This window comes from Gymnoscopelus microlampas (genome assembly GCF_963454915.1).
Source record: "Gymnoscopelus microlampas genome assembly, chromosome: 11".
Lineage (NCBI taxonomy): Eukaryota > Metazoa > Chordata > Actinopteri > Myctophiformes > Myctophidae > Gymnoscopelus > Gymnoscopelus microlampas.
Window position 1 is genome coordinate 48,496,417 of NC_139948.1, and position 15,838 is coordinate 48,512,254.

General features: G+C 42.3%; 1 protein-coding gene and 1 pseudogene across 2 annotated transcripts in view; one reads left to right on the plus strand and one right to left on the minus strand.

Annotated features, from left to right (window-relative positions):
- Positions 1-3,897: 3,897 nt before the first annotated feature.
- LOC311055436 (microfibril-associated glycoprotein 4-like) overlaps positions 3,898-15,838 on the plus strand; it is a 51,369-nt pseudogene continuing 39,428 nt past the window's right edge. The window contains exon 1 of the transcript XR_014602904.1: positions 3,898-4,526. The product of XR_014602904.1 is annotated as a microfibril-associated glycoprotein 4-like (transcript). The remainder of the gene's footprint in view (positions 4,527-15,838) is intronic.
- LOC311054825 (5-hydroxytryptamine receptor 3A-like) overlaps positions 8,129-15,838 on the minus strand; it is a gene marked incomplete at both ends in the record, with an annotated part of 9,863 nt that continues 2,153 nt past the window's right edge. The window contains 7 exons of the mRNA XM_084070827.1: positions 8,129-8,368; positions 9,387-9,469; positions 10,288-10,467; positions 10,735-10,945; positions 12,364-12,524; positions 13,499-13,668; positions 14,927-15,036. Of these exons, the coding sequence (XP_083926953.1) occupies positions 8,129-8,368; positions 9,387-9,469; positions 10,288-10,467; positions 10,735-10,945; positions 12,364-12,524; positions 13,499-13,668; positions 14,927-15,036 (1,155 nt within the window). The remainder of the gene's footprint in view (positions 8,369-9,386; positions 9,470-10,287; positions 10,468-10,734; positions 10,946-12,363; positions 12,525-13,498; positions 13,669-14,926; positions 15,037-15,838) is intronic.

Sequence of the window (15,838 nt, forward strand, 5' to 3'; positions counted from 1 at the left end):
GAGAGAGAGAGAGAGAGAGAGAGAGAGAGACAGACATGGAAACTGGAGAGAGAGAGAGAGAGAGAGAGCTCACAGACCACACTGTCTGCACAGAGGAGATCAGAGCTCACAGATCACACAGTAGTTTGGCGAGGGCAGGTGTAGAGCGACATCTAATGGCTGAATGATGTCTGTAACAGTGGTTTTCAACCTTTTCAGGCCAAGAGCTGCTTTAGGCACTGCCCACACAGCGAGGTCTGCCTGCAGCGTTGCAATGCTGAATTGGAACGTGGTTGCACTCTTATTTTAATGACGTGACATCATTAACACATGTCACACAATGGACAATTGATATGCATCTAGGCTCATTCCTATGTTAATCCACCTGGTGTGAGTCGGGAGCCTTTGTAAACTTTGTTGAGGTGTGAATTTAAAGTTGTTTTAAATCTATGCTTGTCGCTGCGCGTGCTCCTGGTCAAATAGGTTCCTGCACGGTGTGCAAGGCCGTCCCATGAGCAATGCCACCATGTCTGCCTGTCCTCTTTTACGTCCTCAGAATACAGATAAAAACACAAGGCTTTGAGTTCTGGAATCAGTCACTTCTGTAACTTCGACTAGATCGAAACATGTCTAGATGAGGCAAGGGAGGAACAAAAAGAAGGGTTGTGCAATGAGCTCTGTGCCTTCTTTAAAAATGATGTACACTATGGTGACTTGGTAAGAAATTTTGCAGCAATATATGGGGTATTTCTCTTTTGGGTCTAAAAGGTTTGGGAACCACTGACAAAGATATAAAGTGACATAGTATTTAATTACAGAACCTGATTGCAAGATAGTAGACACACACACACACACACACACCCACGCACACGCACAAGCACACGCACACACACACACACACACACACACACACACACACACACACACACACACACACACACACACACACACACACACACACACACACACACACACACACACACACACACACATACACACACACACTACTATAAATCTATGGATATTTCATTATAGATACCAAGCATTGATTTGCGTGTTTTTTGGACAGAACCTGAAGGAGTAAGAGGAAAACATTTGTTTTACAAAAGTCAGCCTCCTGGTGGCGCTCTAACAGGCAGATGTTAAAAATGCAGGACAAAGGTTTTTCCTTGGCCTCTAGGGAGTGTGCGTGGAAAGTTTCACGCAGATCGGTGCAGTTAGGTAAAAACGTGAATCGGCCTGTTATAGCGCCACCATGAGGCTGATGTGGCATTTCTTCCTGGGCCAAGTGGGAATCTACGTGGATAATTTCACGGAAATCGCATGCTGCGTTCTTGATTTGAGGCATTTTGTTCAAAACAAACCAATCCTGCATACTTTGGAAGCCAATCTTAGCCAATCAGGATGGAATATGGAAAATCGGACAGATCTGTGTTGATCACATGACTATAGAGATACTGTGTACCGATTTGTGTGTTGTTTGGACAAAATCTGTAGGAGTAATATCCAAAAATGTGTTTTGCAAACATGGTGGCGCTATGAATGTTGGGCAGAGGTTCTGCTGTGGCATCCAGGGAGTGTGTTTGTGCAGTTTCACAGCGACTGGGCCAACGGTAGCGGAGATTAGCTGCTCGCAGACAGAAGGACGGACGGACGGACGGACGGACGGACGGACGGATGGACAGACAGACAAGGGGGCAAAACATACTATCTCGCCATGCCTTTCGGCCTGGCGGAGACAACAAACTGGTGTTATATAGCTGTTGCCTATTTTGAAATGTATGGATGTACTCCAAAGAAATGTCTAAGTACCATGATGTTCATTCCTGGTACAACATGTTATCATAATAACTGTATTTTAATACGTAATCAGGTGCAGCAGCAAAATAAATATCTGCTTTATTAACAACCACTGCTGGAAATTAACATAATTTAGACTACCGGGGGGATGTGGAATAGATTTATGTTTATATACTTATTTCTGATCTAGTACTCAAGCTGTTTTTGGACAGCTGTTGTCCTGTACCTCCATAAAATAAAATACAAAATAGAAACTGGTGTTATACAACTGGTGGAAAGCAGAAGGAAATTGGCACAGATAATTAAGTGTGAGTTTGAGGGGAACAAATAGTGAAGGTAATATGAGGAAGAAAACCAAACAATGATGTTGGAGGTTGCGTGACAAGGAAACAAATACATTTGCCTAAATAAAATAAAAGAAATTCCCCGCTCTCTCTTTCTCGTTCCAGTGAACATGGCGTTAAATATCTAGTTTTGGCGTTCATGCTCTCATTGTAGGTTAATAAAGTCATGCATGCTGTTGTAGAAACCCTGTCTAGCTGGGTTCAATAGACATGCGACATTCACGTGGGGCCGTTTCTGGGCTGATCAGCGCCCTAGGCGAGATTCCTCTGATGTGCCCCCTCACGCGCGCACACAAAGTTTTTCGTTTTTTGGGCAGATTTTGATACTTGTTTTCCTATTTTTGGCTACTTTATTTCGGTTTTAGGGCTAGGATTAGTCATTATTCTTCTTTTTGTATATATATATATATATATATATATATATAAAATCTCCCTCCATTTCGGAGCCCCCTCTAGATGGCGCTCTAGGCGGCCGCCTAGTTCGCCTATAGGAGGCGCCGGCCAACACATGCACAACACATGCACTCATAAGCAGCACAATACTGATATGCAGGGATACACTGGTCAGTGTTCTTTCAATCTTGACCAGTGATTTTCAACAGGTTTTAAATGTGGTGTTGACCTAGCCTGGTTCCATTGCAAAAAAAAATGCCCTTGGCAGACTAGGTCTGGCCCCTCTCAATAGAGATTGTATTTCTCTCCCTCCGAAGTTGTGAGGGACCAATCAGAGCCCAGTATGCAACTATGGGGCGGGTTTAGCACCAGATTTTCTTTATTTGCCCCTCGGAAATGCAGGTTCCACACACATATTCCAGACTAATACTGTATCTACGCAGTGATATTAGTCTGGCCATGCCAGGCTAGTGTTGACCGTCTAGAGAGAAACCAGTTGGACACAGCAATCAGTGATGGACTCCACCGAGATGTACAGCTAGGACTGATGAGAATAATGAATAATAACTAATACATTTTGTTATAAGAAAAACATTTTCAAGGAGTACAGCAATGAGGAGGGAAATGGAAATCGTTGATGAGGTGTATCCTACTGCATTTTGAAGTTGTATATGTGTAATTTTGGTTCCTAAGTAAACATGGTAAATCATTTCCGGTGGAATCACACTGCTGAAGAAATGTTCCATGTCAACCTGCAGGATCAGACGAAGGCACGCACGCACGCACGCACGCACGCACGCACGCACCAAGCCACGCACGCACGCACGCACGCACGCACACACCAAGCCACGCACGCACACACCAAGCATATCATTTTTATATTTATTTATTTTTCATTTCTTATTTCTTGCTGTTTTGATATTAGCTGTTGTCATGTACCTCCATGAAATAAAATGCAATTTTAACTGTTGTTATAGAACTGGTGGAAAAGAGAAGGAAACCAATAACCAATAATTAAGTCACACCCATGGGGAACGATTAGTGAAGGCATGAGGAAGAAAACGGCAAGATATTTAATACTGGTGGAGGTTTTGCCGAAATGAAATTATACCCACTGTTAACCACTATAAATGAAGGTTCTCAAACTCAGACTGCATTGAACCTTCTTCTGGAGCTGATCATACACTCAACACACTCAGAAGTCTTTTAATCTGAACAACAAGGTGCAACTTAAAGACTTCAAGATGATACTTGTTGTTTTAGTTCTGTTTCTGGCTGTAACAGTCCACTCTGCTCCTCGTTGGGATCACAACCTGGTTCTGGACTGTGACGAGATCTACAACAAAATCTCACCATTCACACAGTGTGTGAGTGGTGTGTACAGCATCTACCCCACTACTACACCTCTCAAGGTCTACTGTGACATGGACACAGATGGAGGGAAGTGGACAGTCATCCAGAGAAGAGTGGACGGCACTGTGAACTTCTACAGACCCTGGGCAGAGTACCAAGCTGGGTTTGGAGACGCATCAGGCGAGTACTGGCTGGGACTGGAGAACATGCATCTCCTTACCAAGGACAAAAAGTTTCAGCTGAGGGTGGACATGGAAGACTTTAAGGGAAACACAGCATTTGCCTCTTACTCCTCTTTCTCTGTGGGTCCTGAGGCTGATGGCTACAAGCTGTAGGTTGCTGGCTTCAAGAATGGAGGAGCAGGAGACTCACTGACCTATCACAATGGAATGAAATTCTCAACCTTTGACAAAGATCAGGACAGGTCGGGCAACAACTGTGCAAGTCATTATTACGGTGCATTTTGGTACAATGCCTGTCACCATGCTTACATCAATGGTGTTTACCTTTGGGGAAAGACGGATCATTATGCAACAGGTGTAGTCTGGAACCACTGGAAGGGTTATAATTACTCCCTGAAGGCTGTAGCGATGAAGATCAGACGTGTTCCTTAAACATGTTTAGGTTCACATGCATATATTTAAAAAAAGCACAGCCGTGGTATAAAAGGCATGATGCAATATTTACTCTTTTTCATGATTTGAAATTGTTTTTTTCCTTCTTTGGGACTCTGTTTAATCCTAAACTCATACAGTAGATATATGTATTGTATCACATATTATTACAGTGGTGACCTGTCAGTGCTTTGAAATAAATAAATAATCCAAGGTGTTCAAGGAATAAAGAGATTCATGCAAAGACAAAGACGATGTATATTTGGTGTCACTTTACCTAAAGGTGTGGTCTATAATGCATTCTAGTCACATTTCCAATGCATCATAAGGCCTCATAACACACATTATACATGTTTATAATGATGCATACAGTAACAACGTATAATAAGGTATATAAAGTATTATAAGTGCTGGTCATACTACATTAACAAGCTCAGCAGAACAGCACATAACTACCATATTTAATTAATAAAGACATTGTGTTTATATAAGTCTGTATTACTAAGTATATAGAGGGTCTAAGTGTTTCGAGTGTATGTTATGCAGAGAGACTCCTTTACAGAATAAGGTTGTTGTTACAAATATGCACTGAGTCAATAGTGTACAGTTACTTATTGTGGGAATTATTTTTAGTTTATTGAAATATTGTTTTACTTAATATCATATAATGAATATACATATTTGTATGTGTAATTAACAGAACCACATCAGAACAGCAATACTATCAGTGAGTGACAATATCTAAAGAGTGTCAAGACATATGATATTCTGAGGGAGAATCTGAGTACATCCACACATCAACACTAGCTCAAAAATCCCAGTTGTGGGTTAGAATCCACCGCGGTACATCCAGCTTTGTCCAGCGTCTCTCTATACGAACATCATTGGTGTGTTCAGTAAAAAGATAAATAATACAAAAATAAATGTCTACATTGCTGAAAGTTTAAAATGGTAAGTCGTAGTCTATGTGGTCTAATTTGTAGACCAGCTCAACTCATATGTATCGTCACATCGTGAAATTACTTGTTGCACAAACCCCATCATTGCAGTTTTAAGAAAGGTATAAAGAGATATGGAAAGGAAGAAACAGAAAAAACATACATAATAAATATACATACGGTGCATTACATACATATAAGGTGTGTGTTGGAAAAATTGCAGTGGCATCAATCAGTTAGACGTAATGACAGATAATATATATAAGGTGCATGGTTTAAAGGCGAAAAAGTAAAACGAGGCATTTAAAAGTGGCAGATAATAAAAACGTGTCATAGTATTTAGTCATAATAGTCATATGTCCAAAACTGTTACTTTTCAGGATTCTAAGTCAAAAATAACAAAAGTAGCAGATCTACAAGCTCAAAACGTTTAAAGTTTGTGGATCTGCTACTTGTTATGCTTATGTGTGACGCTGTAGTCTGATCAAGTAGCCTACAGCATCACACAAAAGCATCAAAAGTACCAGATCCACAAGCTTGAAAATGACATGTTTCTTGTTGGAAAATAGCCAATGTATATAAGGTAAGGTAAGAGATATATTTTGGATGAAACAAGTTTGTTTTTGTCAAAAAAAAAAAAAAAAAGTATCCCGATCTGAAAATGCATGTTCTGTTTAATAAAGAGCTGGAGAGACATGGAGACTGCTGGCTCGTCCTATCCGTGGAGAACGTGCTTAATCTCTGTCAATGTCACAACAACCCCAAAACGTCTCGTTTAAGAACCACCTACAGTATCTACTCGTTTAAAGAGATCTTTTGGATGTTGCATCCGGGTGTTAACTAATAAATAACAGCAAAAGAGAAAGACTTTGTCTTAAATGTCAGTCTGTCTACACTGTTTACACTTGGACGTAAGGTTTGGCGCCGATCAGACCAGCGCTGTCTGATATTAGACACACACGGATAGACAGATAGACACACGCACGCACGCACCCACACACGCACAGACACGCGCGCATGCACGCACGCACACACGCACGCACACACACACACACACACACACACACACACACACACACACACACACACACACACACACACACACACACACACACACACACACACACACACACACAGAGATAACGGTATCTCAAAATAATGAGACATTTTATTAACTCATTACGTTTTAGCCCATAAATGGGTTTCCTGTATTTACATTAGTAGACATACAGTATGCAGCGTTAGTTATTGTACGATACAATGTATCTTTGAATCTATGTTTGCCACAGTTGACATCAGTATGTTTAATCTACATTCAGAACAATAGTTCAACACATTTAGCTCTGTATGTGTTTATAACAACAGTGTGAAGACATAGCTTTAGATCAGTGGCTCTAAAGTGGGGTCCTTGAGGGGGATTTCAGGGGGTCCCCAGCTAAATTAATATTATAGAAAACAAATTTGCTTAAGCACTTTAACTCTATATACATCATATCATACATCATATCAGCTGAATTTGGGGGTCCTTGACATGAAAAAGTTTGAAAGCCACTGCTCTGAATGACTGCATCAGTTACTGTGAAATGTAAAACCTGTATCAGATAGAGACGTTTTTCCAAAAACTGATACAACGGTCACTAGTAAATATCCATTTATTATAACGTTTCCAACTATTTTTTCAAAACATTTATTTCAAAGAATTTTCAAAAAGAAAATTATATTTTAACATGAAATAAATAAATAGGCTAAACATAATGAAATAGTGAAAATAGCTGAGAGCTTGTAGATCGGCTATTTTCACTATAACATTATACATAATTATATTACGTATAGGCTCAACTGGTCGTCCAAAAGGTATAGTGTTGTGCTCCACCTCAACAATCCATCTCCCAGAGGTCTAGCACTGAAACGGGGGTAGACTCCTGCGTTCTGGCTGATACCGACAATAAGCCTCTGTACTGTGACCTGTATAACTGGTGAACTTAGAAGGTTTTTGTAAGTTTGGTTCACGGGGAGACACTCAAATTAATGTTTGTGTCTAAAAGGTTTGGGAACTACTGACAAAGAGACATTATGTTTTTATGTGAGCAAAACTACCTGTCTCTGAGTATCTGCATATGGTAGCACAACGACCAACAACAACCAACAACAACAACACGCAACAACAGTGGAAAACTATCGGCTAAGCCAATGCCATACGAAATGTGTTTGTCCAAAATTGTCACTTTTCAGGAAATGGAATAAAGAATCTGCTGTGTGTCTGAAATAGCTATGTTTGCTATACTTTTGTGTGACACTATTGTAAGACGAATGTTACGGCCACTACACTTGGCTCGAACACCAGTGACCATAACATAATAACAGGACAAAAATCAGGTCTCAATTGCAATAACATTTATTTTACATTCAGATAAACAAGTTCAATGATGTTTATTCTTGAGTAACCAGAATGATACATATACCAGGAGGGTAGCAATATCGTTGTGAAGAATACTATTCTATGATTTTTAGAAGGTTAGCGAAAACACTTGGAAATCGCTGGCAGTGGCTTAGCAAACAATGTTTCATTTCTGTCAGTCAAAGAGTTCATTTACGTAAAAAAAAAAAACACATTAAAAAGATGAAATACAGAGATATGCAACTAGTAAATCTCAACAATAACACTGCAACACCTCCAGGTGGGTCCACACACACCAGACATAATACCTCAGCTCCACTCTATGTACATGAGGATGAGAAAGAGCGCCACGGTGACGCAGTAGAAAATGAGGAAAGCTGCGTTGATCCTGGTGGCGACGCGGTTCCAGTAGCCATCAGGCTTCTGCCGGCCGCCGTCTTTACTCCTCCTGAGGAACCGAGACACCGTGTTCTCCAGCTCTCTCAGCTGGTCCAGGATCTGCTGTAACACCTGGGACTCTCCTCCCTGATGGGTGATGATGTCACTGACCTGGACAAGAAGAGACGTTTGGGTTCATTCATGGAGCTATCTGCGGGTTGTACAGTACCTGTGAAATGTACCCTTTGTGGACTATGTGGTCGAACTTGACACACGCTGCACCAATCTCATGTACAACTTGCTGATATTTTTTTTTATGAATAAAATGTAATTTGTATGGTAGAGTATGTTAAAGGAGAATTCCAGTCATTTTAGATGTTTGCTTTGATGTGTCTCTAATCACTCACCAACATACAGGGCCGTTGATTTTTTTTCCAGAGAAGCCCCTGTTGTCCATTGTGGAGACCCCTTCCACTGGCATAATGGAGTAATGCGGATAAACAAAAATCGCCTATTTTAGCAGCTCCAAAGTTTGTTTCTTTCCCACTAATCCTCATTATGCAGTGTACTGACACTCAAACATGCACTGAATGTCTCTTATGAGCTCAGCGTCTCATAAGAGACATTCAGTGCATGTTTGAGTGTCAGTACACTGCATAATGAGGATTAGTGGGGCAAAAAACTAACTTTGGAGCTGCTAAAATAGGCGATTTTTGTTTATCCGCATTAGGTACTCCATTATGCCAGTGGAAGGGGTCTCCACAATGGACAACAGGGGCTTCTCTGGAAAAATTCAACGGCCCTTTGTATTTTGGTGAGTGATTAGAGACACATCAAAGCAAACATCTAAAATGACTGGAATTCTCCTTTAATACAATATAACTGATACAATTGGGGTGGTTGTATTTGTCTCCCTGCTCATCTATTGAGACATTTAGATCATGTCAAAGGCCATGTCTCATCTAGACACAGGATCTTCAATTTTTCCCCTGAGCAAGCAGGCAGGCTCTCTTTAGCTCATTGTTAAAACATGTCAGCACATGCGCAGGAAACCGGGTTCAAATCCGGGGTAGAAGAGGAAAGTTACCTAGTGCAGCTTTAACATACAATCCAGTGGTCAGTGCGTGTGTTATGTCTATATAAGTAGAACAGTAGGATAAGGAAGTAGGAAGCAGTGTTCAGTCGTAACCTGTGCAGTGATGGGCAGTAGCTCGCATGTCGTGTCACCGCCAGTCACATCACAGTATGCAGGAAGCACTCTTCTTCTTCCATCTAAAATGACACATTTGGCACATGGATGAATGCAAAACAGTTAATTTAATTTATTTGGTCCTGTCAGCACACAATTAGTCAGAGTTCACAGACAACTTTGTAGCTGCTGTGTATTATTGTGATCCACACACCTCAGTACCCTGTCCTCTGCACTTTACCTGTGTTTCTCCCCAGTTCCACCAGGGGTCACCCGTCACCAGATTACAAGTTTTATCTCCACCAGCTGTTTCTCATTCCCTCATCATCACCAAGCTGTCTCTCGACCACTAATCCCTGGTTTCTGGTTTCTGTCCTCAGTCAGTTGCTGGTTCATCATTGCCTGTTGTTTCTATACTAAACAAAAATCCAGTGTTTTTTCTAACTCCAGCTACAAGTTAAAACATGTACTTTGACTTTGGGTTGTGTGGCATAAACATGTGTAGCCTACAGTCCAATGAGAACGCTTAGACGACTTGACAAGCACAGCCAAATGATTAGATAAAAATATTAAGACCTACGTTTCTGAACTGACCATAAACGGCTGTGTGTGTGTGTGTGTGTGTGTGTGTGTGTGTGTGTGTGTGTGTGTGTGTGTGTGTGTGTGTGTGTGTGTGTGTGTGTGTGTGTCTGTCTGTCTGTCTGTCTGTCTGTCTGTCTGTCTGTCTGTCTGTCTGTTTATTTATATGTTTATATATTTACATTTTGAAACATGCATGTTAAATACATGGCGAGCGTAAGTAGAAAAGCTATCAATAACTTTATTATAACAAACTGATCGAGATTACATTTTGTTCATTTTGCATCAGCCTATCACTTCCTTTCAGGTATACGGTCCTCACCTCTGTCACAGCTGAGGACGGTGGCCTTGTCCTGTTTATCCTGGCAGTCCACCTTCGGGCTGCGGTCCTCGTCTGTCCCTGTCCCCTGGGGGACAGTGTCCTTCTCCATCAGGTACGTCACCAGAACCGTCTCCAACAGACTCAGCAGCATCAGAGCAAAGATCACGATGCAGTAGGTGGCTGCGAAGGAGGAAAACATTTAAATCACTATCCAGTACTTTACTTTTAAGTAGTAAGTAAGTAGTCCTTTTTTTTTGGAGCAAAGATTTGAGTTACAAATGTTCGCTTTAAAATATATATATATTCTAAGATTTGCACACATTTTCAAGATAAAAAAAAATACCAGATCTACAAGCTTACAGATCTGCTATTTTTTGAATAGCCCAAAGAAATCTTAAAATGACACACAGATGCGTTCCCGGTCTAAAAGGGTTAAGGGTGCTGTACCGATGAGAGGGGTTCTGTTGGACATGGAGGGCAGGATGTCGTTGAGGATGAGCAGCAGCACAGAGATGGCCAGCAGCACGGTGACCTTGAAGCCCAGCTTCTCTCCACGGTGGTCAGAGATCAGGAAGGAGGACAGGTCCAGGCACAGGAAGAACAGGATGGGCAACAGGAAGTTGATGACGTGGAGCAGGGGTCTTCTCTTCATGGTGATCTGGGGCACAGGGGGTTAACAAAAGGTGAAACTACAGTATAAAACACACACACATTTTACATGAAAGACTTTCAAGTTAGTGGATAACATTTTATTTAAAGGTTAGGTCTATAATGCAATATGATATAATCACATATAAATAGCAGCATAGGTTTTTAGCGGTGCCAACCGCTCTACACTTGACTTTGTCCGTATGTCCGTCCGTCCGTCCGTCCGTCCGTCCGTGTGTCCGTCCGTCCGTCCGTCCGTCCGGATGAGCACGGGATGAGCACGGCAAAGAAGCAACACATACAAACACACGCACACACACACACACACACACACACACACACACACACACGGCCTTGGAGATTGCCTATGCCATCTCTCCTCTCATTGGCCACACGTGCCACTGGTTGTCCGTCCGTCCGTCCGTCCGTCCGTCCGGGTGAGCACGAGAAGCGACACATACAAACCACATGAACGCAGTGTGCAATTTCCGTGAAACTTTCCACGCATGTTCCCACTAGGCCCAGGAAGAATTGCCCCCCTTTTCACATTGCCCTGTTATAGCGCCACCAGGAGGCCAGCCTTGCAATGAATTTACAGGGATTTAACATTGTTTCTCTAGTTCATATATATCCCAATTAAATAAACTCATCAAAGGCACCGCTTCCTTCACACAGGGTGTGATTTTTAGAAAACTCATAGGTTTAGAACATCGTACCACGATTATGTGAGCTTGTACATCTGCTATTTTTAATTGTTTTTGAAAAAAGTGTTTGAAAATATTTTTAAAATCTAGATTTTTTTTTGTACACAAATCTTCTCTTCTGGCGGTCCCGGACACAAAACATTTTCAGATCATTTTGGGGCTCCAAAGTTTGAGAACATCTGTTTTAGACAGAACTTGTAGAATCGGCCTGCAGGTCATAATGGGTTGATTTAAAGTGTATATTGTGCATATAGTGTGCATGGTGTAAATCAGTGGTTCTCAACCTGTGGGTCGGGACCCCCAGGGGGGTCCCCACATGATTTTGCAGGGGTCCCCAGGTGACAGTGAAGTGACGATTTAAGGACTTTTAAGACCTTTGTAATACCTTAAAAAAAAGAAAGAAAGAAAGAAAGAAAAGAAAAAGACCATTACTGCAACACAAGTAATGAACAAACTATACTATAGAAACTGGTCATTGGCCAAATTGTCAAATATAAGAAAGAGGCAAAATTATGAAAATTGTAGATCTGCAATTTTCACAATATTTATCTGTGGAACCGAGTCAAACTAAAAGTAATGCCTCAACTCCAAGTGCTTGTCATGGTGAGGGTTCCCCAGTTCAATTAGGATTATTTTGGGGGAGTTACAGCCTGAAAAGGTTGAGAACCACTGGTGTAAATGAATGTAAATGTACAGTATATATAGTATACACATAGTTACGTACGGTGTATATGAGGCGTTCCATGTCTCCTCTCTCAACGCTCAGCGTGTCGCTGGTCACAGCCAGCTGGATGAAGTCCCACTCCCCCTGCCGCTGCATCACCTGGCGAGAGAACTGGGTGGCCCGGGACGAGTTGGAGAACGGGACGAGACGCATCTCATCAACTGAGGGATGAGGTGACAGAGAACATGGAGGCTAAGAGGATTTTCACATGAAGAGACGGCAGTTCTACACGGGTGCAGTACGTTAGTCCGACAGCGCATTCCTCCGACAGCGCAGTGCTCCGACATTAAACAGTAAACCCGAACCAAACCCGCACCCTAACCCTAACCGCACGCGGATGCCACATAGTCGGAGAAAAGGTCTGTCGGATTAACGCATGCCTCCCGTTCTACACAACCATATCGTGTTTTTTTTTGTTTGTGAACCACTGGCCCACGACACAGTCAAATCTTCACATGTACGAATGGATTAATCTCAGAACCACTTGCCTTAAACATGTTTTTGTTAGTAGGAACACAAAAGCACCCGTGAGGAAGTGGATTAAGAAACGGGGGGAGGAGTCAAACCAAAGTTCCTGTCTCTACACAAATAAATGAGGTGGTGCCCCCCAAAGGCAAGAACAAAGAATGGGTTCTCAGATAGCGAGTGGATAAATTAATTCAGAGGATTTTACTGTGCACTACTTCTACTGTACTGTATGCCCACATTGCTAACTAATTTAAAACATAACGTTACTCTGCCTGGCGGTATGCAATTCGAATCGCGCCGCTCGTCATGGGCACACTCTCGGCCAGCGTCTCGTTCGGGCACTTCCTCATGGGGCTCAAATCTGCTTCTGACGCCTGCACGCCTTGACTTGTTTTAAGTGTCAATTTCGGTCCGTTTTCATTGTATTCAATGAGGGTTTCGACGTTGAGTCTACATGGTCCACAGTGTGCGCCACATGACGGCGACCGCCTTGAGTGTTGACAGGTGACACTAAAGGGAAAACGAGTGCCATCGAAACGCCCGGGATTCGAACCCCCGGTCTGTATGAACCAATGGGTCACGTGACGACTCCCTTCTTCCATATTTTTGACAGTCTATGACGCAAACGCAGACATGCTCGAGGGCTCACGGTGATGTTCCAGCTCACCACAGTGTATGGCGGAGCCCACGGTGATGTTGCAGCTCTGCGTGTCGAAGGGGAACTTGTGGACGTCCATCTTGCGGGTGCTGACCACCCGCAGGTCGTCCTCCACGGTGACCGTCCCGTCGTGTGACACGTACACGTAGGGGCTGTGTGGAGCCTCGTCCTTCTCTGTCCTGAGAGGGAACAAATTACAATGTAAGCCTTTAGGCATTTAGCAGCAGATGCTCTTAATCCAGAGCAATTCACAGTAAGCAGGTAAAGGTAATACATCAAATGCATAGAGACAGTGTAGTGCCTCAGTACACACACACACACGCACGCACGCACACACACACACACACACACACACACACACACACACACACACACACACACACACACACACACACACACACACACACACATACGCACACACATTGTGTGATTTTTTTGGTTATCGTTCATAGTGTGGACAGCTCTTAATAACTTTCAATCTGGTGTCCCTATTTTACAAAAATAAAAGACATCTATATCTAACATTTTCAAACATATTGAAAATAGCCTTATGAGCTTACAGATCGGCTATTTTTTAAATGTTTTCTAATAGGGGGTAAGTGGATAAGTAATGAGCATTGTTGTTAGTCATCTAAGCAAAGACAGGATGTGCTGCAAGATTTCAGCTTATGTTCGCTTATTAAATTATAGTCATTGTCAGGGCGCCGTTCTGGCACTCAACCAGTTAATGACACATGGGGGAGGTCATTCCTCCTTTCCTGTATCTCCCAACTGTCTAAAGGTCTTACAAATAAACGATAAAAAAATGTGCCGGTGAATAATTCACATCAAACTATACATTTTTTTCTATATACTACACTCTTTTATTCCAAATAAGAACTATGTTTTTGGTGCTTCGCCAGTTTGGACCTTTAATAAAACAACAATGCATGAAAGACACCTATTGTGTTCACTGGTCACTAGTGGTTATTAATAGGTTCTATGCACAGCAGCCACGTTGGAAAGACATTGGCCTTACTTCCTTTACAGGTCATTACCAATGATACTAATGAAGGCTCTGTTCCAATCAGGTCAAACAGAGTCAGGGTGCTGATATTGTGCATGTTGGCTCACACTGGAAACACTCTGCTACACCAGTGGGTCTCAAAGAGCAGTACAGGAACCCTCATGGTTACTTGAGGGGGTCCCAAATGGCCCCTTACGGATGTGTAATTCTGAGAATGAATAAATTACGGGTCCATTTGGTTTCATTTGTACACTCTCAGAGTTATGGGACTCCTTGAAATTAAAAGGTTTGCGTGCGTGCACGTGGGTCATAGGTGTGTGTGTGTGTGTGTGTGTGTGTGTGTGTGTGTGTGTGTGTGTGTGTGTGTGTGTGTGTGTGTGTGTGTGTGTGTGTGTGTGTGTGTGTGTGTGTGTGTGTGTGTGTGTTCTTACATCTCATAGATGAATAGGTCTGGCCTCCACAGCATGTTTTTGGGAACAGAGACCTGGGTGATTCCACAGAACAGACTGGGGTCCCAGGAGATGAACTCGTTGTTCCACGTCTATTCAGTGGAAGCGAGACATCAGAACCCAGAAAATACACAATAAAAAGAGAAGGGAGAAAAGGTTCAGACGACAAAGAAACCACGAGACACACCTAATGTTAAAATGTGGCCTGCTGACATTGTGAATACACTGGAGGTAAAGAGGATCAGATATGTTAAACTATAGGTCAGACAGATACGTTTTAATCTGCTATGGCAGCCTTTTATTCAGCACTGGGAGAAAGATTCTAACAAACGCTAATCATCAATCCTCATTGTTACGCTGTGACGTCACCTTATTCCGGAGCACTTGCCTTAGCCTTGACGATCGTGCAGGCTTATATGCAAAGTTTATAATGTCATTTAGATAGTATGTTATATTTGTAGACCTGGCATCCTAGTGTGTATAGTTTTAATGTATAGATTATAAACGTTTTGATATTATACTGTTTCTTGTTTTACCTATGATCCTGTATTACCTTTTATTTCCCTGCTTTCTGTAAATCGCATTGGATTAAGAGCATCTGCTAAATGCCTAAATTGTAAATTGTATTTGGATCTACGCATGGAAAAAAGTGCAATACATTTCTACTCTGTGGGTGGCTGTGGGCGGGCACTTTCACTGTTTCACATCGAAAATGAATTACGAAGGCGCTCGGGTGGCGCAGTGGTTACAGTAAGTCCCTGCCCACCACCACGGAGGCTGTGGGTTCGAATCCACCATGGTACATCCGGCTCTGTCGAGCGTCTACACGAAATACAATAACTAGCTTGTGTTTGGGGGAGGGAAGCCAGGCGGGGAGGGTCCTACGGGCTGGGG